Below are 26943 nucleotides of genomic sequence, written 5' to 3' on the forward strand. Positions count from 1 at the left end.
TATTTCGTTTCTCTAATTGCTGGATTGTTTGCATGTTGGTATGTCACTTATATACCTGTTTAGGAACATTACAGTGGTATTAGAGCCATAATCTTGGCTCAGCCTATGGGAAAGATTAGAATTAAATAACATGGCGGTCACCTGGAATGAGGTGGTGAGGATACAACAAATGATGATTGATGTGGGAAAGAAGTTGATTCAATCCTCAGTTGGGAATTCGGACATGATTGCAACTGATGTGGAGTTATTGGGGGAGAACTGGAGGGCATACCAATCATTGGGTTATGGCATTCAGGCATTAACTCTCTTTTGGGGAATTCTATGAACTAAGGGGTATGCACAAACCAATGGAGATTCAGTGGGATTTTGCAGGGATGATGAGAAGTATTAAGCAAAAAGATGAAAGAGTAGTTGAAGGGGCCATGGTTGGCAAGGAGACAGTTGAGCATGCGCCCATTGATGAGGCGTCATCCATTGATGAGGTATTCGGGGTTGTGACCGAGTTCTCAGGTGATAACAATGCATGACAGGTTGATGAGGTGCCAGAAGATAGCTCCACCGTTGTTAAGGAGCTGATAGGTACAAAGGCCTCTAGATCTATGACGGAGTTGCCAGACGATAGTTGCCTACAACTAACTAGTGGGCATATAGTGCACATCGGGTCATGGATGGAGGAGTAGTCGAAGGCTCATGTTGAGGCCATGATGGAGTAGGATGTGCAGCCATCCCTTGGGCTAGCCATGGATGAGGGGCAGCATAGAAGCCGCGCATTGGGCTTTCAGCACAGTTGACTTCAGAGGCCCACTGGCGGGGTCTATAGCATTATCAACCCACCCATATGCGTTGGATTGAGGGAGGTTGAGTTGTCTAGACGTACCCGAGGGGGTGGACAGGTTAGCAGGACTGGGCTGAGCATGAAACCACATCAACTTGGAGGGGTTGTTCCTTCCACAGAGGATTACACATTCGATCTCTCCCTTGGGATTGGATGGTGAGAGGTACTGAGTTGGTACTCGATGGAGCAGGTTAGGCAGTTGGATACATCCATGGCCACATGTCAGCAAAGGCCATGGATTACCAGAGGGACTTGAGGGCCGGATTGTTATTGGGATCCAGGTGGGATTTTCCATCACATCATAGAGCTGGTAGGTGATGGTAGTAGGTACGTGATGGACTTAACGCTTGAGCGCACCCACATTTTTAGATCTCCATCAGAGCCCCAGTCAACACTAGTGACAGGATGGTTTGACAGGCGAGCAGACAAATTTCATGAGTTGTCTTGGCATATTGACGGTGCATGGAGTCACAGGGTGACTAGCTTACTCTGGCAGGAGCTGGTAGGAGGAGGTGGCATCGACAGGCTATTGGACAAGGCATGGTATGGAGAGAGTGCTCTCTTACTAACATATGGGACATAGGGACTATTGAGGATAGGCGCAATAGTGTCATTTTCGTTAGCATGCGGGGAGTCAGGCTGCTCAGGTCTTTCAGAGCAGATGGGGGGATGTAGCCCACATCATGGAGGGTGTACTAGCAGAGAGGTGGATATTTTGGCCCATGCAGGATAATGTATGTTACAGGGTGGTACGACAGTGGGAAGTGGTACCCAGGACTACCCAGGACTACACAGAGTTATGTCATAGGGTCTAGTGTTATGTAGAGGGATGTAGTCTGATGCATACAAACCCAATGTTAGGCCGTAGCATCTAGTGGCATGCGGGGCTATGGAGCGAGGAGCAGGGGCTTGCAAAGGAGCATGGAGATGTAGGGTGGTGTGTCGTAGTATGTTGGACTGCGCTATGGAGTGGGAGTGCCTCACATCGCATTGAGTACATGTGGGGAGTGACAGGTACAATGACACAGGCGGGACACAGGCCAATACAGGATGGCATATCCATAGCCGAGGGTATCTAGCAGTGTACAGGGATATGCCGCAGTGTACAGTGGCATGTCTATGAGTACTGGGATGATCGGTGGTATGCAGGGGTGTATAGTGCCGCATAACGAGGTCTTGGAGTGTTGCCTCCAGAGAGACCCTTGGACGGAAACATCAGGCATACCTTTGGGTGTAGTTCACCCAGGATTGACGGGGACACAAATGAGCAATACTTGATGGTATTCGCGGGGACTCACACGCCTAACCCTCTTCTACATCCCTCATGGGTGCAGTGGATTTTGTTGTCAATTTTCTGCACTCTGGGCTGAGCAGTAGACGACGAGGAGCTCACTCGAGATATTTGGGTGACACTCAACACATTAGGGGGGAGACTTTTCGACAGTGGCATTGGGTTGTTGCATCAGTTGATAGCCACAGATTGGGGGATGAGGTGATCATCTGCAGGGGTGGCATATTGTTCATCATCGAGCCTACGTCTAGGGAACTAGTCACGAGGGAGACATGTGTCACTCTTTTCTCAAGGCATCTTAGGGACTATGCATGAGCAAAGGATACCGAGTATGATTGAGGTAGTTTCCTAGTATGTGTCCAGGCTCCAGACCTTATATTGGCACATTATCGAGAGGGTGGATGGCAGACTCGGGGAAGATGGTTGGCAGGGACAGGAGGGATCCACATACCCTGAGTCGATTACGAGTATCAAATACCCATCTTTTGGTTGCATTCAGGGGGTATTTCTTTGGCACACATGGCTTCCAACGATCTTCGGTACTACACAGTGGTAGGCACAGGGAAGATTAGCATGTATCAGATTAGCCCACGATATATGGAGCCTATATAGTGATCACATGCATGGACTAGAGACGAGGGCTAGAGGACAGGGTTATGCTGCAATAGCTCTGGCTATGGGATATAGGGATTCAGTTGATCGATAGATCACTCATGATGAGCGGAGTCGTGGCAGAGAGTGATATAGTTTGCTCTTGGGATGACACATGGGGGCTCACAGAGGGTTTCATCATATGGGGAAGCAGACATTTTCTATTGCTGCATAGGTTCGGAGTTAGATTTGGATGGGTAGGCCTTGGTGCCATGGAGATGCCCAGGTAGGATGTGTTTCGCCTCTTACAATATTCCACCATCGAGTTCCAGGAGAGGAGGATACTGACTGCGCACGATGGGGAGTATGACAGTCAGAGTAGCGCAATGTCAGCATGGTGGCATCACTCTGGGACTATCAGGGAACTGGGGTATCACAACTCTTCACAGCTCAATAACCTTTAGGAATGCACCGACTACTGCAGGGGGACATCATACAGATCTTCCATTGGGCTTTAGCGAGTCACTGATGGAGCAGGGGACTTCTGGTACTTTCACCAGGCAGGATAGTGAGTGGAGTGAGGGGAGCTTCATGTTGGACAAGATTGCCTGGGATCTTGGTATTGAAGGATTCTTTCATATCAGGACAGTGCAGAGGTCAGGCACGATCTAGTGGCACATCTGGGACCCTGGCACATTTTGCAGTGACAGTGGGGAGCAATAGTTAGAGAGGATGCTTGCCTAGGCATTGCTTGAGGACAAGCGATTTTTGGTGCATGGAGGAGCTGTCGGATGCGGATGCCACCTACGAAGGTGAGCACATTTTGGAGCAGCCAACTTTGAGGTTGCTTGAGGGCAAGCAACATTTGGGAGGGGGAGGACTGTCATGTCCCTTCTCAAATACATTTGTAACAGGGTGTTGCTACACAATTTTGCACAATTTTGGCTAAGGAAGACAACCCATCATTTTCGACTTAGGGAATTAGGAGGCAATTCGACTTTATTTGGTTGCTAGTGGAATGTGTGGGCCACCCACATAGGAGTTCGAATTGGCCCATTCGAATAACTTGGAGGGAAAGTCGAATAGGTGGATGGAGGGGCCCACATGAGGCTAGAGAGGCCCAAGGAGTTATCAGGAGGGAGAAATTCTCATTTTGGATTCATTCTTACACCTTGTAATCAAAATTACTTGACTGTTCACTTTGCTATTTAGCTGAGTCAATCGACTGTTTAGCCACGAATCTCTCAAGTGGGAGATTCAACCTCTACTTCGGGGGACCATCCATGCCCGCCCTAGAGAGACAACTCCACAAGTATTTCAGGAGTTTCGGGTTTGTGTTACAACACTACCATTCAGCCACAACAGGAAGTGCGTATTTTTGGCTAGCTGGAGAATACGTAGGGGGAGTTTGGAGCTATCAGTGATCAAGCATTTGCCGGGAGAGTTAGAGGATTGTGAGAGTAGCAAAGGGCCAACCTTCTTATGAGTTTCGGAGCCAGCATCCCAGTGGTTCGAATTACTGGGCTTGGGGACAGCGCAGAGGGCTAATCTAATAATTTTGTGGAGCTAAGGAGCAGGTGCCATAGGCCGGAAGCCCATCTGGGAAGTCAGGGGATTGATATCAGAGGTCAAACCAACACTTTGGGTCCATTATCGGGAGGATTTACAGGGAGATTCCAGCAGGCTGAGTTTTGTAGTTGCCGCTGAGGCTGGGCTCCAAGGGGGTCGAATTTCAGAAGTCTAAACCAGCCAAATTCCTTCGTGGGCTTTTTTGGGTTTTGGGCAACGATCACACTCCTAATTTTATAGATTTTTTTGGGCAGATATGAGGGGTCAAATAGGGGTCCCAACTGAGCCAACATGCTAGAGGAGCTAAGGGAATTTGGGCCAAAATTCCGAGGTCAACATTTGGTCAATTCCTTCATGAGTTTTTCTGGGTTTAGGCCAAGGAGCAAAGACTCAAAGAGTTAAAATCTCATAATTTTCTGAGCACGGGAAGCAGTGATTCCAACCCTTCCAAGTCAGCAGACAGTACAATTTTTTGGGGCAGCGCAGTTCAGTTTGGTGCAGCAGTTGTAGCAGTCTTTAGTTCAACATTTTCTCACCTGGGTTTTATCATGCTTGTCCATTGAGACAAGCCCAGGTGCACCATTCTATTTTACTATTGTATTTGTTCCTGAAGAATTAATAAAATGGCTCAGTAGTTCTCTATTTCCAGTGTTTCCATGGGTGCTTAATGTATATTTCATTTTTCTGATCGCTGGATTGTTTGCATGCTTGTATATCATTTATATTCTTGTTTAGGAACATTACACAGCGAGGTGCTAGAGACTGCCTTTTTGAGGCAGTGAAGCACTGGAGTTTGTCTTCTTGAAGCAGCGAAGGACTGATATTTACCTTTTTGAGGCAGTGAAGGGCTGAATTTTGTCAACTTGAAGCAGCGAAGGGTTGATATTTACCTTGCTAAGGCAGTGAAGGGCTGGTATATACCTTCTTGAGACAGCGGAGGGCTGGTATTCACCTCTCTGAGGCAGCGAAGGGCTGGTATATGTCTTCTTGAGGTAGCAGGGTGCTGAGATCTGACTTTCTGGGGTAGCGAAAGGCCAAGAAGCCTTCTTTTGCAGCAGCGAGTGACCTAAAGGCCCACGATTAGAAGACAATGAGGGTTTGAGGGTAAATTCAGGGTGCTGGCAGCACTAGAGAGTGAGGCAGCAAGGGTGAATAAGGGTGCAAAGTAAGAGCTAGGCCTGCTGATGTGATTTCGTGGTAGCAAGGGGGACGACTACAGTTTGTAAGCTTAAAAACCATATTTTGATAACCCTATTGGGACACTGTTGATCTTTGTAAGTCTGTGATTTGTATGTTGAATCAACACTACTTATAGTGGTTGCTTGTTGAACCAACTGTTGCTTGAATTCTTTACTGTACTCCTTGTGCATTCAATAAAGATTCTCCCTGTTTTTTAGATTGATGAGTACTGCAACATTGTTATGAAATACCTAAGTTACCGGATCCAACCCTCTAGGGTACAGGATCCACGGATTTTCAAAAAACTACCGAATCCGGATCCGTATCCGTATCCGAATCCTGGTAACTTAGTGAAATACAACTCTTTCGTATGTTCATTGAAAACCCAAACTCAGAATTGCATCCCAAGGGTAATCTCTCCAAGAGGGATATTACACTTTCAAAAATTTACTTCTTTTTTTATTGCAATTCTTGCACCATGCTCTATTAAAATGCAAACATGGCCCTCACATTTGCATGTCCAAATCATTGATGCAAAAGCTCTAAATTGTTCTGATCTAGGAAACCGGATTCGTCCTAAACCCCTTGCGAATCCCGAATCCGGCGAATTCGACACGATTCGGTCTGGATTCGTGTCCAAATCACAGGATACGTCGTGTCCGAGGGTGTGTCGCGATTTTCAGGGGTGTGTCGCGATTTTAGGACACGTGTCCGGTTTCCAGGACTTGCTAAGCTCAGCGCGGGTATGAAAAGGGCGTGTTTGCTCATTAATATTTTCATTTGGTAAGTGATTTGTGCTGTTGCAGCAAGGAGTAGAGCATTTTGGTAGCTTCATAATCAAGTCTAGGCCCTAGTATTGATATGCTATTCATGGTAATGTTAAATTCTTAAAGTAAAAGTGACATTCTCCTTAATCTTCATTTTCATCCTTTTACTTAAATTTTTAACATTACCATGAAATGACTCAGGATGTTTGAGAGTGGTTCCGGCCTCATTGGATTTCATATGGAGAAAGTAGAATTTTAGATTTCATTCAAAATCCAACAGACTTATCAGTTTTTCAGGATTTTAGGTTTGGGGGATTGCAATGTTTCCATTGAATTTTTTCATGTATTAGGGTATGGAACTCATATTTAATCAAGAGCACCAAACCAAGAGCTTCTGAATATGTCGCTCCCGCTCCCGTTTTCGCTCCCGCTCCCCGCTTTCGCTCTCGCTCCCAAGTAACACTGTTCCTGATGATATGGGTCTGGACACCATTGTTGAGTTGGCATTGGCCAACATGGATCTCAATGATCCAGTGCTAGAGCCTGTTAGATTTGATGACTTAGAGGGGTCAGCCTCCATACCAGCAGATGCAAAGGCGACTATGGATACAGGGGAGGAGGAGGATGTAGAGGAGAGCAGTGGGGACCATGATGATGGGGACAATGATGCTGATTCTGATGCTAATTGATGCCTTGAGGCTTGTATACCTGTAGTTGTTTTATATTTTCTATTTCTATTTGCCATTGGCATTGCACCAACACTACCTATGTAACACATTTTGATTTGATGACTTAATGAGAAAACTACAGTTGTCAGTGTGTTTATCTTACTATCTTGGAGTTGTAAGTTGTCTTTCAGTTATGAATTATGAATCATGATTTAAATTTTTAATAGATTTATCATTTATGTGACCAGTACCACTGACATTTATTTGAATTTTGTATGTACTATGCATGCTAATAGCTATAGATGAAGATCTATGTTTGAAATCAATAAATTTGTATCATTAATTAAAATTTGTGTAAGAAATATGATAATATCTAATTTTTAATATATATATATATATTTTAAATATATATTATATATATATATATTTTTTAATAAAATAATATATAACGTGTCCTGTTCCGGGGGGTCAGCGTGTCCCGAATCCGACACCACGAATCCCGAATCCTACGTGTCCCGAATCCCTGTGTCAGGTGACTTAGGTTCTGATCTAATACTGCTAAAGCAACTTTAGAATTCATCTTGTAACATAGAGGGTACTTTCCTTTGGAACCCTAAAAAGTATATTTTCAGATTGGCTTTTTACAAAAGATGTTTTCCAATCAAATTATACTTTCAAGTATAAATCTTTAATGTTTGCAACATATGACAAATCTTTGATCAAATTTGGAACATGCAAGACCCTTTTAAAGATCCTCCCTGTTATATAGATTGATGAGTACTTCGACATTGTTATGAAATACAACTCTTTCGTGTGTTTATTGAAAACCCAATCTCAGAATTGTATCCCAAGGGTAATCTCTCCAAGGACCAAGAGGGATATCACACTTTCAAAAATTTATTTCTTTTTTAATTGCAATTTTTGCACCATGCTCTAATCAAATGCAGATAGGGCCCTCACATTTGCATGTCCAAATCACTGATACCAAAGTTCTAAATTTTTCTGATCTAATACTGCTAAAGCAACATTAGAATTCATCTTGTAACATAGAGGGTACCTTCCTTTGGAACCCTAAAAAGAATAGTTTCAGATTGGCTTTTTACAAAAGATGTTTTCCAATCAATTCCGCTTTCAAGTATAAATCTTTAATGTTTGCAATATATGACAAATATTTGATCAAATTTGGAACATGCAAGACTCTCTTAATTTCCCCCTTTTTCCTGTTTTCTATAAACAATTCTAATATTCCTACTCCATGAATTTTATGGCCATTGTCATACCCTAACTTAACACTTTTATCGACACTCAAGGCTGGGTAAGCATCTAGTCGAACTTCATGACAACTTATATGTTGTCTTGCATTCATATCTATTGTCAAGGAATTTACCTGTTTTCTCACGTCAGATGCAACGGTTGAAGAAAATTCTTTGTTGCAGCATGACACATGAAAATTCCACAACCGGAATCCCTACTGCAACCACTGATGGTATTACTCCTATTTGTTAAATTCCTTTAAACAAATTACTTGCAGTTTCCTACGGCAAATATTGTAATACATACACTGCAGCATTCACTTAATTAAATATTATATGGAAACAAGAGACTAAGCAAGAAAGAAAATACAACACAATGGACATCATTATTTTTGGACAAATGTCCCCAGAAAAACCCAATTCGGAAAACCGGTGCATCAGATCTGAGGGTTTTATATTATTAAGCAGTAGTTTTTGAATACAACTCTGGATGCCCTCCTGACAATCCAGTTACAGAGAAATACAACTGGCGGAGAAGAATTGTGAGATTACCTCACTCTACTCGCAAATCCCGACTGTTCCGGTAGTTGAATCAACTGTCCCCGACTACAACTATGCTGCCCCTGTGCAGTAACTGCATGGAGCTCTCTGAGGCTCTGTGTTAGCACAATTGGGAAACGTCTTGCCTTTCTTTGTTGCGTATCCTGGGATTTGGAGAAGATACTCCAACTCAACTATCCCTGCCCCTCAACTGCCAGAAATCTACTCGATCAAAATTTCCTCCTGAGAACTTCTCACTTCAGAAATTCGATCTCTTGATCTCTTGGTGTGTTTTCCAAATAACCCTCAAACTCCCTTAAATAATGTTCTTGTTGACATTCAACGACCTAGATTAAAAGCTAATCAATGGCTAAGATTATTTTAGCTTGATCCTCATCTTCTTCTAGAAGTTACACCCATAATTAGATTAATACCCATTAATATTTTTAATTTCCTAAGTTGAGACTTAGGGTCCCATTAAAATATATTAATTATTTTAATAAATTCGTTTATGGGTGGAATTTCCTAAAACACTTTTTGGGTTCTTTGTAATACATGTGCCCAAGCCTCCCTGCAAAATTTGAGGGCTAGAGCACATCTGATGCTACCCTAAATCAACACTCCCTCTTAGCGAGGAATGTGCTCTAGCAATATACGTTGTTGCATACTGATCTGACTCTGAAGCATCGTCCTCTGCGCTGCTAATGTTTGACATGCTGTCAACCAACTACGGCGTTGCTGCTGCAATTGTACTATTGTTGACACTGCCACTGTCAACACTGCATCCGTACTACAACTCCATCTCAAGTGTTGCATTTGTGCTACTGCTAGCACTGCCACTGCACTGCAAACTGTTGCTGCTACTCCATCAACAACGGAAAAACATCCCAAATTACTGAACTAACTGTGTTCAGTATGATACCATGTGAATGCTGGAACTTACTGCTGCTAGTCTCCGTGTTGACCCTCTGAATCTACTGTGTTGTTGCTGACCTCTGCTCTGTACCATCTGCACTACTGCCAACTCTGCTCAGACTCTGGCGCTCCTAGCTACTGCAATTGTCTCTCCGACACTCCTCGACACCATCCGACACTAGTCCATATCGCTACTTCTGATCTGGGCTCCCGTAGCAAGGAGATGATCCTAGAGATGGACTCCTCAATGATCTTGCCCATCTGTAGCTCTATCGAACTACAATTCTAAATCAACCCACCTCCCTCCTGGAGGTATCTCGGTTGTCATGGTGAACTCCTCTTCGATCTTCGCGGCTGCAACCTTAGGATTGTGCTTCTCATCCTCGTCCTTTTTCTTCAAAGGACACTAGGATGCATAGTGGCCCATCTTGCCACATTTGAAACACTTTACCTTGGAGATGTCCTTCTTTCGTCTCTGTTGCCCCTATTGCCCCTTCGATGCAAGGGATACATTATCTTCCTCCTCCTTGGGCTTCGACCCACCGCTGCTACTGCTTCCATCAAGTTTGACCATCACTAAGTCTCTCATCAGCTCCTCTTGTTTTAGAGCTGCCCACATCTCATCCCAATTCGGCAATGTTGCTTTGCCCAGGATACTCTGGACAAAGTGTTAAATTGGCAACTAGGGCCAAACTTCATGTGGGTCATCTTATTCATGGCTAATAATATTTTTATTAGATTCCTCTCATCGAAAGGTGTAGGATTGATCTAAAGATCATCCGATTCCGATAGGTATTTATGGAGATATGAATTTATTTTGATTATGGAATTATTATCAAGCCGACCTACAACTCATGTAGGCTCAGAAGTCCAACAGTCGTATATATTCAAACATCAACAATTGTGCATAAATACAGGAGGACTTTTTCTCATTTTCACTCACTCATCTCATCACATCTCTCTCTCTCTCTCTCCTGCGCAGAAAAGAGGGTCTTCTCTACTGTGCAGAAAAGGGTCTCTCTCTCACACATGTGGAAGGAAGCTGCTAAAACTAACGCTGCAACTGCAGATCCAAACTTTGACCTCCGTGGACTTGAAGATCTCCTCATCAGAACTGCGCTGTAGGTTCATCTGAACCTCCTTTGAACGCTGCAACTTTTGGTGGTGGAATCAAGCCAATCCGACGGACGGTTTGCGAGATATCGACTGCCCTAGTTTGAAGGAAGCTGCTGAAACTGAAGTTGCAACTGCAGATCCAAACTTTGACCTGCGTGGACCTAAAGATCTCCTCATTAGAATTGCGTTGTACGTTCATCTGAACCTCCTCTGAAGGCTGCAACTTTTGGTGGTGGAATCAAGCTAATCCGACAGACGGTTTGCGAGATGTCAACTGCCCTATTTTGAAGGCAGTTGCTGAAACTGAAGCTACAACTGCAGATCCAAACTTTGACCTGCATGGACCTAAAGATCTCCTCATCAGAACTGCGTTGTAGGTTCATCTGAACCTCCTCTGAAGGCTGCAACTTTTGGTGGTGGAATCAAGCCAATCCGACGGACAGTTTGCGAGATATCGTCTGCCCTAGTTTTGATGATGAAGCCGCTAATGCTGATGCTGCTGATCTAGGGTTTGCTACTGCTGATATAAATCAGATTTATTGTACTATTTCTCTCTGCTGAATTATTGAAGATAAAAGAAGATTTGATCAAAGGGTTTCCCCACACATTGTGGGGTTTGTCCCTGGCTAGCCGCCACATCTTGTGTCTCTTGTCTTGGCTTGTTTTCTGTCGATCGCTTAACGTTCTATCTGCACTTTACTTTATGTACATGTAATTGCTAATCTGTGGAATATAATAAGAAAAAGAAGTAAATTGTTATAAGCATAGAACATACCATAACTTAACACAAAGACTTGCCACTCATCTGAGATAAAATTGAGGGCCAGTCTAACCAACTCTGAATCATGAGGTGTATGCCTTGCAGCAGACAACTCATCACGAGTTTCCTTCAGCTTTGTGAGGAATGGATCCACACGCTCTCCCTTCTGCATTTGAGTAGATCTCATCTTCTGGTCCAAGTACATCTTCCGCTACTCGGAAGATCCTTGATATAACGTGGCCAAAGCATCCCACATCTCCTTACCAGTCCCTCTACTAGCAACGTGACACACCACGTGATCCTTGACTCCATCCAGGATCATCCTCTTGGCCTTCGCCATCTCAACTCGATATTTCTGCAGCGGATCTGGATCTGCAGGGACAACCACCACGCTGTCGACGTATGTCTTGAGGGCATGCTCATCTAGAAGGAATGACATCGTTTCCTTCCAGATGACATAGTTGGATGCTCTGTCCAACCTATCCTGATCCCTCAAGCCACCGGTTGCCATTTCTGCGAAAAATGTCGAAAATCTCCTCTCTTCTGTGCCACTGCTGGGCTAGCCTACGAAGTCCCTACCGGAGCTAGTAAAACCGCTGCCCTTTGCTGCTGCTCAACTCTAGAGAATTCAAATTCCTTGGCTAGGAATTCTCTGAGGAAGAAATTCCCTTAGCCGTGCTTCTCTTTCATCTGACGATTTTCCCAGTAAACTCCTTGCAGAAAAATCTATGTCCCACCAGCTCTCCTCACGCTGAGGCTTCATCGCTGCTCCCTTTACCCTGGAAAAAATTCGAACTGGAAGTCCTCTCCATCGACTCACACAAAGAGAGATTGCCTCGAAAATTTGGCCTCCCGACTTGGACTACGCAAACCCTCTAAGGTTTCAAACTGTTGCCTCTTGCAGCTTTTTCGAACTCCCTCTTCTGCTCAGCGTTGGATCTACCGGCTCTGCTCTTCTTGCTTCACCTGCACTCCTTTGATACCATGTGAAAATTCCATAATCGGAATGCCTACTACAACAACTGATGATATTACTCCTATTTGTTAAATTCCTTTAAACAAATTATTTGCAGTTTCATGCGGCAAATATCGTAATACATACACTGCAGCCTTTACTTAATTAAATATTATATGGAAACAAGAGACTGAGCAAGAAAGAAAATACAACACAATGGACACCGTTATTTTTGGACAAATGTCCCTGGAAAAACCTAATGCGGGAAAACTGGTGCAGTAGATTTGAGGGTTTTATATTATTAAGCAGTGGTTTTTGAATACAACTTTGGATGCCCTCCCGACAATCCAGTTACAGAGAAATACAATTGGCAGAGAAGAACTGTGAGATTACATCACTCTACTTGGAAAATCCTGGTTGTTTCGACAGCTAAATCAACTGTCCCCGGCTACAATTACACTGCCCCTGCGCAGTAATTGCGTGGGCCTGCGTGGAGTTCTCTGAGGCTCTGTGGTAGCTCAATTGGGGAATGTCTTGCCTTTTTCTACTGCATATCCCGGGCTTTGGAGAAGATACTCGAACCCAACTATCCCTGCCCCTCAACTGCAAGAAATCTACTCGATCAAAATTTCCTCCTGAGAACTTCTCACTTCAGAAATTCGATCTCTTGATCTCTTGGTGTATTTTCCAAATGACCCTCAAGCTCCCTTAAATAATCTTCTCGTTGACATTCAACGACCCAGATTAAAATCTAATCAATGACTAAGATCATTTTAGCTTTATCCTCATCTTCTTCTAGAAGTTACACCCACAATTAGATTAATACCCATTAATATTTTTAATTTTCGAAGTTTAGACTTAGGGTCCCATTAAAAAATATTAATTATTTTAATAAAATCATTTCTGGGTGGAATTTCCCAAAACGCTTTCTGGGTTCTTTGGAATACATATGCTCAAGCCTCCCTGCAAAATTTGAGGCCTAGAGCACATCCAATGCTACCCCAAATCAACAACACATTTGCTTCCAGCTCTTCAGAAATGGTCAAATGAGCTTCTGCTTGTTTTTTTCCAACTCATAATGATCTTCAAGACCACAATAATGTCATTAAATTTAATCCTTATCATTTTTCCGTGATCCTCTACCCCCATGAGTATTTTTTATGCCCTTGCTTTGTAGCTTTCTGTTGCCCATTTTTATAGACAATTTTCTGTCCTTGTTTTTAAGAATTATGCTGCTTGTGCTTGTAGGCATTTAGCTATCATTGCTTGTTTTGATGATTTAACTTCCATCCACTCTGTGGTTTCCTCTTTTCTAACAAATAAAACTACAGCGCAATCTCCATATACACCAAAATCTAGCCTCTGCATTTCTTTTTGCAATAGAGCATCGACAACCATTAGAAAGTTTAAACTATCCTTGTTCAATAAAACATAAATTAATGGATAATATGCTAAAGGCACAGGTTTCAAAAAGGCTAGTGCTTGTTGAGATTCTGGGATTTTGTATTCATTACTTGTCCTGGCTAGTTGAGAATATAAATCTTTAAATGCAAAGATATGCTCACTTATACTATTTCCTTCAACATATTTTAATTTCTGTACCTGCATATGGATATGCATAGCTTCAAAAATGGTCTTCCTTTCATATTGATGACAACTCAACCGCTTTAACGTAGCAAAGTTGCATCTTTACATATATCGTTCGTGGGCTTGTGGGTTATGGGCCCACGTATATTTCGGAAGCCTTTAAACTAGCAGAATCATATCATAAAACCTGACCAATCACCGTCGGCCTTCTTTGACCTTTCCCTTTTGTTAGGCGCTTCAATCCATGCCGTCGATTCCACTCCATCAGATCAACGACTATTGCAGGATCTCCAACCTTAACCCATTCTCGCTGGAACTCAAAGAAGTTAAACTTCTTTGAATAATTCATCGGGTCCGCCCAGCATGTTAACCTGTGCGCAAATACGAGCGCGATTACCGTCCGATCAATCAACCAACGAACGGTCTTGATGATCGGAACTCAACGAGGTTTTAAGCCCATTGAATCAAACCTCATCGCGTCTGTTTTTGGAATTAACGACTGCGCTTGTTTGCACGCGATATGCGTTCGATCACCTTTCAACGGACGGTCCGATCACCTCCGGACTTTAAACTCATTTTAATGATTTCTCGGGTCAACTTTTAGAATTAAAACTTCAGTGCTGGTGACCACGTGATGACCGTAGATCTGTTGGATCTGTCGATCAGACGATCCAGATCTACTCCGGGGTTTCTCCACAAACTTGTTAGGTTTCTGATGTTCCGCCAATATTATCCGTCGATCTAGACGATCCGACGGTTTCCGCTGTGTTTATTCAATCTCCTCTGTTGACCTGATCTCGTTCACTTATTGGTGGAATTCACATTATAACATAGATCTGCCTTACTTTATCTAAGGCGTTCACATCACTCCATACAACAGCGCTCATATTATCATCGGATTGCCATCGATCCTTATAGTGATCGATGGTCGATCAATAAACTTATAACACGAAATTTAACTCTTTCAACGCATACATCTAAACTATGGGCAAACAATATACAGATACACAAAAATCCAAACAACATACAATATTTCATTTATATACAAAATTAGATTACAGTCTAAGGCATCTCAGCCTTAGTCACAAATTCCCTTGCGGCTACATTGTATCCTATCTCTCCCACAACATGCAGTTACACAATTTATAGAAATAACTACAGAATCATGGATCATTCTAGATCCATGATCTTCTCCTAAGATCGCTCAAACCAACCCCTAAATCTCTCTATACGCATACATGGCAGATAATTACATTTAATTAATCCTGATCAATTCCATCAATTTAGCTCTGCTTTAACGGAATTTGCCCCAGTTTGCAATGATTGTCCACGTTTTCTCTTCCACAGCTTTGGATTCCAATTTTAATGAAGGGTGCTCGGATGCTCCTGCATCAGACTCCTGAGGTACAAAAATTTATGACCTCCTGGTCATATGCTTCTCCTTCATCCCTTAGCAATTCTACCCACATCCTCTGTGGAATTTCCTTTATGATCTTTCTGTGAGCTGCAACAAAACCTCTGCAGTAACAAGTCCTCCCTGCTACACATGCCTCACCAAGCTTCTCTCCTCTGAGCTCAGTCTTTTGGCATCTCTCTGGTTCTCTCTTCTTTGGAACCATATGAGCACTCCATGCTCTAGGTTGCTGCAAGTTTTCTCACCTTCTTCTGCTGTTACTTGTACAACAATATAAAGACCATAAACTCTCCAACATTCAATATAATTGTACCTCATCCTTTTGTTCACAATATCCTCGCAGGAAATATTTTCCCTGCTCTGATACCAAAATTGATGATAGCTCAGCGGCTTTAACGCAGCAAAGTTGCATCTTTACATATATCATTCGTGGACCTGTGGGTTATGGGCCCACGTATATATTAGAAGCCTTTAAACTAGTAGAATCATAACATAAAACTCGACCAATCACCGTCGGCCTTCTTTGACCTTTCCCTTTTGTTAGGCGCTTCAATCCACGCCATCGATTCCACTCCATCAAATCAACGGCTATCGCACGATCTCCAACCTTAACCCATTCCCGCTGGAACTCAAAGAAGTTAAACTTCTTTGAATAATTCATCGGGTCCGCCCAGCGTGTTAACCCGTGCGCAAATACGAGCGCGATTACCGTCCGATCAGTCAACCAACAACGGTCCTGTTGATCGGAACTCAACGAGGTTGTAAGCCCGTTGAATAAAACCTCATCCCATCCGTTTTTGGAATTAACGACAGTGCTTGTTTGCACGCGATATGCGTCCAATCACCTTTCAACGAACGGTCCGATCACCTCCAGACTTTAAACTCGTTTTAATGATTTCTCGGGTCCGCTTTTAGAATTAAACTTCAGCGCTGGTGACCACGTGATGACCGTAGATCTGTTGGATCTGTCGATTGGACGATCTAGATCTACTCTGGGGTTTCTCCACGAACTTGTCAGGTTTCTCACGTTCCGCCAATATTATCCGTAGATCTAGATGATCCGACGGTTTCCGCTGTGTTTATTTAATCTTCTCTGTTGACCTGATCTCATTCGCTTATTGGTGGAATTCACATTATAACACAGATCTGCCTTACTTTATCTAAGACTCTCACATCACTCCATACAACAGCTCTCGTATTATCATTGATTGCCATCGATCCTTATAGTGATCGATGGTCGATCAGTAAACTTATAACACAAAATTTAACTCTTTCAATGCATACATCTAAACTATGGGCAAACAATATATAGATAGTCAAAAATCTAGACAACACGCAATATTTCAATTATATACAGAACTAGATTACAATCTAAGGCATCTCAGCCTTGGTCACAAATTCCCCTGCGGCTACATTGTATCCTATCTCTCCCACAACACGCAGTTACACAATTTATAGAAATAACTACAGAATCATGGATCATTCTAGATCCATGATCTTCTCCTAAGATCGCTCAAACCAACCCCTAAATCTCTCTATACACAAACATGGCAGATAATTACATTTAATTAATCCTTATCAATTCCATCAATTTAGCTCCATTTTAATAGAATTGCCCCAGTTTGCAATGATTGTCCACGTTTTCTCTTCCACAGCGTTGGATTCCAATTTTAATGAAGGGTGCTTGGATGCTCCTGCATCACATATGCATCAATCAAGGGCCCCAAAGCTTCTTATTCAATTTATAATGGGCCGTGTTCACAATATTTGGTTTGAAAGCACAAACATGATTAAGGAAAATGCCTTGTCCTCTATTTTTCTGCTAGGGCTCCGAAGTCTTCTTTTGTGACTTTAGAATTTGGCTTCTTGTCATTACCAATAACCATGCCATATGGATTTTCTCCTTTCAGATAAAATAAGATAAGATAATTTTTATTAATATCCAACAAATGACTGAAAAGGTAGGTCAGTGGCACTAGTTTTCATTTCTACATTGTAAACAATTTTTTTATCAAAGGTGTTCGCAATCGTGGCTACCTTTCTCCTTGAGAATTCCACGGTAGCCACAACTCTGCACTTGCAAGTTAATAACGATTCCTCTGAAAGTTTTATTGCAAAAACTAAAAGAATAATCAATAACTACAACATGCTACCTACAACCTCACAATTCAGGTTGTTCTCGATTGAGAATACTATTAACTTGGAGAGAGTATTGTTACCCACCACCTGTGGATAATATATATAGGTGAAATTTTTTCTCCTAGATGGTTCTCAACTGGCATCCAGCAGCCCCTTGTAGCCAGCAGATAGCTCGATGTGCCATTATCTCCGCCACTTGAGCTAGCCATGTAATCCCTCACCCACTTGTTATGATTGTATGTTTGAAGGTGGGCCTCCCGACCTTGAAGGTATGGCTTTTCATTGGTATAGTTGAGTAGTTTTCCTTACTTATCATGGGCACTTTTGGGCATGGATTGGTGGGGGGATTGGGCATGGATTTGTACTCTTGTCTCCACTGCTCGATTTCGTGGTTAGCCTTGTACCTTAGTCCCATGGGATATCCTTTACTGGCCATTAGCTTTAGGGTTGGAACTACATGGGAAATCCCGATTCTAGTTGCGTGGTCCCGCTTCCCGACACCATATACATCACTCCCTTCTGCCCATTTTAGCCCCATTCATCTGTTTTCCCATCCGGGTCCACATGTGTCCATTGGGTCCACATAGGGTTAGCCTACCCCTCCCCTTGTCCACACCTTGGGTCGGGCTTGGAATGATGCCTAGAGGTTGATGCAGCGAAAAAGAAAAGAAAAAGCATAATTTGGCCACTCTCAATAGGAAATGTACCACAAAATGCAAAAGATGGTCGGGACATACAAATTTAGCATGTGGGCAAAAGCCAAACATGAGCTCTACCCCTTATCCATGGCCATCACTCTGGTTCCTATGGGCCCTAGATGAGCCCCCTTCATCATTAAGGAACCCATGGTTGTCCCAACCTCTGGTGGGCGATGAATTGCCCCACCTTAAGGGGGTATCCACTGCGATATATTACACATCATGCTCTCATCCCTTGGCGCCCTGAGTAGTTATGAAGAAAAATCAAAGGCAAAAGGCATATGAAGAAGGGTGGAAAAAAAAGGCCGGAGTAACTCATGTACCACGATTTGCTCCCTTCTACACTCATATACCCAGGTGTGGGCTTCCCTTATTATAGCTACCCTTGCACCATGACATGTGGTCTGGATGATTCCCTTGATCCCCACTCTGTTCCATTACTATATCATTTGCCACCTACCACTTGAGGGATGTACCATGGACATGTCACCCCCTTTAAAGGTTGAAACCACCTAATAGGGTCCTTGATTAACCCACTTATTGAGCTTGGAGACACTTTGTACATGCCAAAGCCCACTATGGAAGGGCATGCCACCATGAAATGCCCCATTGATTCCATGACTTGTAAGCTCTTTTACTTGATTATTCTAATGATTTTTTGTATTGGAGGGCAAGGGGACACATTGGATCTTATGCAAGATTGCAGGTGGGTCTCCATTTGGGGCTTGGTCTCCCTATACAGGGTCCTAGCCTTCCAGAGGGCCACATTGACACTTGTAGGGTGAGCGTTGAGAGCCATGGGCCTCCACCATAGCAAAGAGTACTTCATGGATCCCCAACACCACTCATTGATTGCTCGTGTTCCATCTTTTGGATGAGGATGATGCACCTGGTTCACCATGGCTCCACACTTGCGTCATACACTTGGCAGATGTTCCGGGGTCCAGATGAGCACTACAAAGTGCTTATGACATCATCCTAGCCCTTACAGATGGTTTACAAGCATTTTCAATCCACTTGGAGACCCATGAGGATGTCCTTGTGCCCCTCACAACCACTTGAGGGCACCACAGGGATTTGCTTGGAAACAAGCGGCCAACCCCTTGTCCACTATGTTTGAGGTCCATTCTCACATAATGGCACATTTTGGACTCCATTAGACCTTCTCAAAGGCCCAAAGATTCACTTTATTGATCATTTGACCCTCTTGAGAGGCTTATTATTATGTTATTGAGCTATCTTGGTGGGCTTGTCACCAATGAATGTTATTATTGCACATTATTTTATTATTTGGGACTCAAATAGGCCCAATTAGGCAAATCAAATTAAATAGAAGTGAGGTGATTCATTCTAATCATCATCACTTGGATTGGGATTTAGTAGCTCTTGAGAATTTCACATTCCCTTTTGGAGGACGAGTTTGGATGTTATGGATGAATTTTGATGTTTGGATCTATTTCTCTTGTCTTGGAGCTTCATTATTGGCATAATATAATGATTGGATATACTCATTTGTACGTGCAAGTAATCTTTTTCATGCTTATCTTGTCATTTATTTTGTCACGTGAATTTTGCTGGGATTTTTGCTATACAAGTCTGAAATTTACTGCTTTCTTGTACGAAGTTGTGGAAATTTTGTTCTTTTATAGCGTTGCATCATTGCATGGGCCATGTATGAATGGGTGAATATTCCTAGAGGTTATTTTGTCAAGATATACCTTGATAAGTCATCATTTATTGCATATGGAAGTGGGAAGATCTCAAGTAGCTGCTCCCATGCCCTAATGCCATGCGAAGTTGCTTGAAGACCTCCTTGATTGGGTGAAACTATTCCAAACCATAAATCTCTTGACTCCATCTTCCCCAAAGGATAAGGCATTGGTCCTTCTATAGGTGATCACTTTAAACACATATTTTTCTCACCTCTCCTCTTTCTAGGCCTAGCCTCCATAGGTCATCTAGGGCATCAATTATTTCACGTTCTAGCCATCAAAAGACTTTGATCTCTTGCCCATTACTATTCTAGGGTTTCCTCTAGAGGCCCTCTAGATTTCACGAAATTCTGACGGTGGGATCTCGATTTGGATCATTGCACCTTATTCCAAGAAGATTTGTTCATTGATCATCTTCTCTTCCACAATTAGGTCAAGTCCCTCCTTGAGTGATCAATTCCACTTCCTCAACCTAATTCTAGTCCACTTGGTCTCGTGTGGTTCCGCAACCTAACAAATCCAATTCCACAAAGATCATACAAAGACCAATTCTCCATAAGGATTTCTAGGCCTAGGAATCATCTTTACAAGATATATTCCCAAACCCTAGCCTCAAGAATCCTTTTAGCCCTTCTTAGAGAGCCTATCACCTTGCTTCCTAAGCAAGTAAGCTATACAATTGAGTCTCTCTTGTGAATAGACCTTAGGAATCACTCCATATCCTCTTATTGATCTATTCATCTAGTGATTCCCCTTTATACCTGGTCTGTTCCCATCGGTGAAAGTCGGTAAAGAGCAGGGAGCCTTAGCTGAGGTGACAGTGGGCTATTGCTCCATTGTTGCCCTTGACCTAGTAGTTGTCCTTTAGGATCCCCTCCAAGGACCCCTGCTAGTTTGAGCGGTAACAAGTACCACAAAATGAAAATAATTGCTCTTTAATATTTAAGAGGCATTTTATCAAACAGTTGTTGTGCAACATGTTCGAGGATTTAGTCAAATATTTGGCAGACATAGAGCAATTGAAATCAGATAAACTTTTTCAACTCCAGCTACGCTATTGGAACTTCAATTCCAGTAAGCCCAGAGTGAGACTAGCTCTTATACTGTCTTTATATTTTAAGAGAAACAGAGACATGGAAGCCAAAACAAAATCACACAAAAAAGACATATGAAGTCAACTTCAAATTATTATCTGTTGAATGCACAAGATACTGATATATATCAATATGCCCATATATATATATAGATGAGCTAGTGGACCAAAATAATAGTTTCATCAAGTGGCAGGAAACTACTGCACAAATGGACAGACAAAAGCAACAGGCACAAAACCATGGGACGAAACAACAGGACAAAACTATCATGCAAAACCACTAGACAGTTACAAACTCTGATTATAATACAACTGTCATTAATGCAAGAAGTCCTTGTGCTTCTCTGTGTACATGTTCAAATTCCTGTGTATCTGTTTTTGCCTATCTGTTCCTGTGCGTGTGTGTGCTTGCAGGCTTAGAACTTGGTAATCACCTTTGACTGTTAGCCAGAATTTTGGAGATTGAATTAATATCAGCCTCTCTCCAAAATTATCTGATTAAGACAACAAACTTCAAGTTTCAACATGTTTATTTTCCTCTTATTTCATACTCATAAATTGTATGGCCTAGTGTTGCATCAAACTTATACACAAAATTATGTCAAACTTATATGCAGAACTATGTCCCATTCTAATAAAAAAGAAAGAAAAGGAAAAAGAGCTGCAACCCACTTATATGCATGATAATATGCTTTGAATAGTCATCTAGCAAAAACTAAATTCTGCATATCGGAACCCTCTACTAAATGTCATTTGAAAGGTTTTTTCTCCAGTTTAATGCTGGTTAAATGGAGATTTATGGACATTTGATTGTCAAAGTTAAATCGTTTTGTGTAGATGTGTTTCTGCTTTTCTTTTTTGTATATTGCTTCTCTGGATAATCTTTCCCTTATTTATTTATTTATTTTTACACCTTCAGTGACCAGTCATTTATTTATTTATCTTTGAGTTCAGGAAATGGCACCTCTAATGCGCTTGTTTTAGGAATTATAAGGAGAGTTCTCATTGTATGTTAGAAGAGAAAACATGTGAAGCTTGTTGATTGTGTAAGCATCTAATACAAGAGTGTCAATTACAGGCAATAGCAGTTGAAGCTCGAGCAATGTACAATGTTGGACAAGCAGGCTTGACATTCTGGGCACCCAATATAAATATCTTTCGAGATCCTCGCTGGGGAAGAGGTCAGGAAACCCCAGGGGAAGACCCATTATTGACTAGTGAGTTTGCAGTTGCATTTGTAAGGGGTTTTCAAGGCGAAAATGACAGTCATGACACAATGGAGAAGAGTCAGAGAAGCAGAGCTAGGAGGGAGTTAAAAATGGAGGGGCTAAATAGCCTCCAAACAGAACCGAGTCGCTTAAAGCTTTCAGCATGTTGCAAACATTTCACAGCATATGATTTGGATAGTTGGCAAGGTTACGCTCGCTACACCTTCAATGCTGTGGTAATTTAGCTTTTTGATTTCAAGTTTCAACCATTATTTGTGTTAGTAACTGGCCAATTGCAGTGAAAGATAATGTTCAATTCATCACTTTTAGGGTAGATTTTTTACAATTACTTAGTTGAAAACCTTCAAAGATATATTTAATGGGAAAAGTTATTATAGACATTTGGAAAAATTATTGCACTGATTGTGTTTATGCAAAATTTAAACAAACACTGCAAACTCAAATTTGCACACTAATTATACCAATAGGTGTGTTTATTTTGGAACAGGGTTTCCAGAATTTTAACTTAATTATCAATAATTATTAGGCGGAAGGTAGTGATTTAACCTCAATGGAATATCAATGGAATATTTATAGTAGTATTCAGGGATAGAGGGTCGAAATTTATTTCAAAGCTAGTTATTTGTTTTTGTTTTTGTTTTTTAATATAAAACTAAAAAAAAATGTCATGTCCACAATTATCATGTTGGGTTTTTATTAAGTTTTTGTTTATGACATTGAACTCTTATTGCTTATTGTTTCTTTATTATGTTTTTCTTGTTACTTGGTTTTTTAAATGTATATATGTTTAATTCATATATTAATTCATTTTATAATCAATAATAATAGTAATAATTTAAAACACAGTTATAATTTGTTTAATTTTTATAATTTTTTAAATCCTGGCATTGTGAAATGTATCATGAGGTAAGTATTTTGATGTCTATTATGGATTTATGCCTATTGGCATTTACCAGCCATTTAATTTATATAACTGCGCTACTAATATTCTCATCACTTGGAAAAACATTTCAGTGTGAATCACAACAGATTTACATCATCATTGATGACAACATTTCAGACACCATAAATTAATATTGCAGAAAAAGTACATCGATATATGCATAAGAATGGGACAAGAAAATTGCTCCAATCAATTGGCTATATACACATTCTGGCTTCAATTTTGTCTCAAATATGTTACCAATCTGTCCGGAAATCCAAACTATTGATGGTTCCAGAGTGAAATGGGAGATACTTCAAAAGGTTGTAATCATCGATCATTCATAAAGAATGTTGAAGATCATGATGAGCCCAGGGTCCATTATTCCAATGATTGTTTGTCAATATTATTGGAATATTAACTAGTACATTTGTGCTGTTGCATATCTTTTTATGTACAGCGGACAATATGCAATATTTCCAAATACATGTAGATAATGTGGCAAAAACTGCCAGATTTGGTACTCTGCTTTGGATCTTTCCACTGTCTGAAAAGGAAGCATTTACAGTTAATCATATGTGAGTGAGCAGTGCATTAGTTCAAGCTTATATAGTATTTGCATCAACACTGAGACAAAAATGTTTTGTTTAGCTAGACAAGTCAGATCAGTCATCTTCTTTTTTGATCAGGTGTCTGAACAAGACCTGAAAGATACATTCCAACCACCTTTCCAGAGATGTGTGCAAGATGGTCATGCTAGTTGTATGATGTGCTCATACAATCAGCTAAATGGAGTCCCTGTATGTGCAAACTATGACCTTCTCACACAAATGACAAGAAATGACTGGGGCCTTGAAGGGTGAGTATGCTTCTTGAATCTTCTAAATTATTTGCACACTTGAAGACAGTGGCATTCTAGGACTTCTAATGATTTTTAACAGATAGACAGCATATATACTATATAGCATGTCTGTCTGTTTATTGCATGTCAAAGAAGCATGCAAAATAATAAAATTTTGCATCAGCAGTATTTATTCTGACAAAAGTGGAACTTTCCAGGTATATTACTTCAGACTGTGATGCAGTAGCAATCATTTCTGAAGATCAGCACTATGCTACATGTGCAGAAGATGCAGTCACAGATGTTCTGAAAGCAGGTAAAAACATCAACTTATATCTTCATCGTCTTTGCTGGCAAATATATCTAATTGATCTGTGGGGTGTTTTAAAAAATAATGGAACAACATATAATGAGATGGTTGTTAGTGATTTGTTAGACCTTTTTATTGCTTCTTGGATATTTCTAGCTCCTAAATCTGCAACGGCTAGCTCCTAACTGGATTGTTCATATCCTTGGAACCTCTGGTGTGGGTTTTTATATTGCAGGGATGGATATCAACTGTGGTACTTATTTGCTTCGAAACACAATGTCAGCAATTAAACAAGGAAAGCTCCATGAATCAGTGATTGATCAATCCCTTTTCAATTTATTCTCAATTCGGATGCGCCTTGGGCTTTTTGATGGTGATCCTAAACAACAGGAATATGGTCATCTTGGACCCGACCATGTCTGTACTAATGAACACTGGCAACTAGCATTAGAAGGCTCCAGACAGGGAATTGTGCTTCTCAAGAACATTGGCAATGCTTTACCAGTGTCGAAAAATAAAATCAACTCTATAGCTGTTATAGGACCTAATGCAAATGCTACGGAAGAAATGCTTGGCGATTATATAGGTTTGCACATACTTTTAATTTTTGAATCAGGATTGAATTTCTCAAACTTTAAATATTGCATTAACAGATGGAGTTGACTTTTCTTCGATTTGTAGGCATCCCTTGCAATCCTGTTACTCCATTTGTAGCCCTTCAGAATTACATTGGCAATGTATCATTCTCCAAAGGGTGTGAAAATGTGGCCTGCTCTTCCAATGCCAAATTCGGTGAAGCAGTAGATATTGCAGCTAAAGCAGATGCTGTAGTTATTGTTGTGGGGTTGGATCTCACACAGGAAACGGAAGATCATGACAGAGTAAATTTAACCCTCCCAGGGCAACAACAGAGACTAGTATCTGAAGTTGCTGTTGCTTCAAAGGGACCTGTGGTACTTGTTCTCATGTGTGGGGGTCCAGTGGATGTCTCATTTGCAAAGGATGATCCTCGAATTTCAAGTATATTGTGGGTGGGCTATCCTGGTGAAGCTGGAGGCCAAGCACTAGCTGAAATTATTTTTGGAGATTACAATCCAGGTTCACTCACCTTGTACTTTTTCAACTTCATGCAGTTAGTGTGGTTGAACGTTTCATATTTGTGTAATTGTGGTTGCTTGAATTTTTGCGTCTTATATATTCCTTGCAGGTGGCAGGCTACCTATGACATGGTATCCTCAAGAATTTATCAATGTACCTATGACAGACATGAATATGCGACCTAATTCTTCAACAGGCTATCCAGGCCGAACCTACCGGTTTTACACTGGAGAAACAGTCTTCCAATTTGGCGAAGGTTTGAGTTATTCAAACTACTCATACAAATTTTCCTCGAAGGATGGGCGTATTATTCTGCCATTTTCTTCGCCATCGTACGGAGAGTGGGCATCTGACTACATTGATATAGATGATATACCATGTGAAAGTTTTAAATTTACCACTAAACTTACTGTACAAAACCATGGTAGCATTGATGGGAGTCATGTTGTACTGTTATTTTCAAGATATGGTGGAAATTTCAGAGGAGCTCCACACAAGCAACTAATTAACTTTAAACGTGTCCATATCGTTGCTGGTAAAACCACTGATGTGAGCTTTCTTGTTAATCCTTGCAAGCACTTTGGTATGGTGATGGAGGATGGGAGAAGGGTCTTAGCGATTGGAAAGCATGAACTGATGGTTGGAGATACTCGACTTTCTGTTTCCTTGAAAACAAGCTTCATGAGTAGAAAATGACATTATTTTGTTCAGCCTTTGCTCACTGTTGTTTCAAAAAATGTTGGCATTTCAAAAACGTTTTTACTGTTTATCCAAGTGTAATTGATTCATTCTCTATTTTTAGTATTTTATCCTAACAGCACCCAGGCAATTTGTTCCTTAAACAGGTTTAAGGAGTGGATCTTTATCTGATACTAGGAAGTATTTATGCTAAGGATGTAATTCTGAAAACTGACCATATTAATTAGTGAAATGAGTAAAAGTTTTAGGAAGCAAAATATCCATAGTAAGGTTTATAATGCATTTTGTTTTGTCCATCCATGATTATTTGTGTGTCAGGTCAAAACTTGCCTTGGCAATATGCCCAATCTCTTTACCTTGTTCATACACATGGTAACATGTGAGCTATAGTTGCTAAGAAGTTAACCCTATCTATGTATGTGTCAAAGCTCGATGGTACTTTTCTTTATACATGAAGCTTGATATGTTAGCACTTCCTATTTTGAATGTGAACAATGAATGGATGTGAAAAGATCAATTTGCAGCACTTGCGTTATATCCACGAAAAATGAGTCTATCCAGTATCACTGGTAGCGTGCTCCAAAGCCGATGCCACGGTCTCGGTCAGGCAGCGCGCTCACGAGATTCCTTACACACTCCTGCCCCTGTTCGAAGCACTGCGCTCCTTGCAGTGCCAACCGTGCTCCCGCTCCTGCCAAGCTCCCTGACCCCAACCGCGCGGTCTGGCGCAGATGGCAAAAAAGACGTATTTTTGGTGCTTTA

The 26943-nt window shown here is 41.4% G+C and overlaps 1 protein-coding gene across 3 annotated transcripts in view; it reads left to right on the forward strand.

Annotated features, from left to right (window-relative positions):
* LOC149262699 (putative beta-D-xylosidase 6) overlaps nucleotides 1-26291 on the forward strand; it is a 144461-nt gene extending 118170 nt beyond the window's left edge. For 2 of the 3 annotated variants that reach the window (XM_089425071.1, XM_089425075.1), the window contains exons 2-7: nucleotides 22161-22497; nucleotides 23885-24092; nucleotides 24293-24390; nucleotides 24620-24970; nucleotides 25066-25482; nucleotides 25592-26291. In XM_089425071.1, the coding sequence (XP_089281197.1) occupies nucleotides 22161-22497; nucleotides 23885-24092; nucleotides 24293-24390; nucleotides 24620-24970; nucleotides 25066-25482; nucleotides 25592-26178 (1998 nt within the window). In that variant the 3' untranslated portion in view covers nucleotides 26179-26291. Of the gene's footprint in view, nucleotides 1-22160; nucleotides 22527-23884; nucleotides 24093-24292; nucleotides 24391-24619; nucleotides 24971-25065; nucleotides 25483-25591 lie in introns of all 3 variants that reach the window. The other variant, XM_089425074.1, reaches the window with a different exon arrangement.
* The last annotated feature ends 652 nt before the right edge of the window (nucleotides 26292-26943 follow it).

The sequence above is a fragment of the Pinus tabuliformis genome, chromosome 6, assembly GCF_031772625.1.
Source record: "Pinus tabuliformis cultivar Carrire ecotype Pingquan chromosome 6, CPIR1, whole genome shotgun sequence".
Lineage (NCBI taxonomy): Eukaryota > Viridiplantae > Streptophyta > Pinopsida > Pinales > Pinaceae > Pinus > Pinus tabuliformis.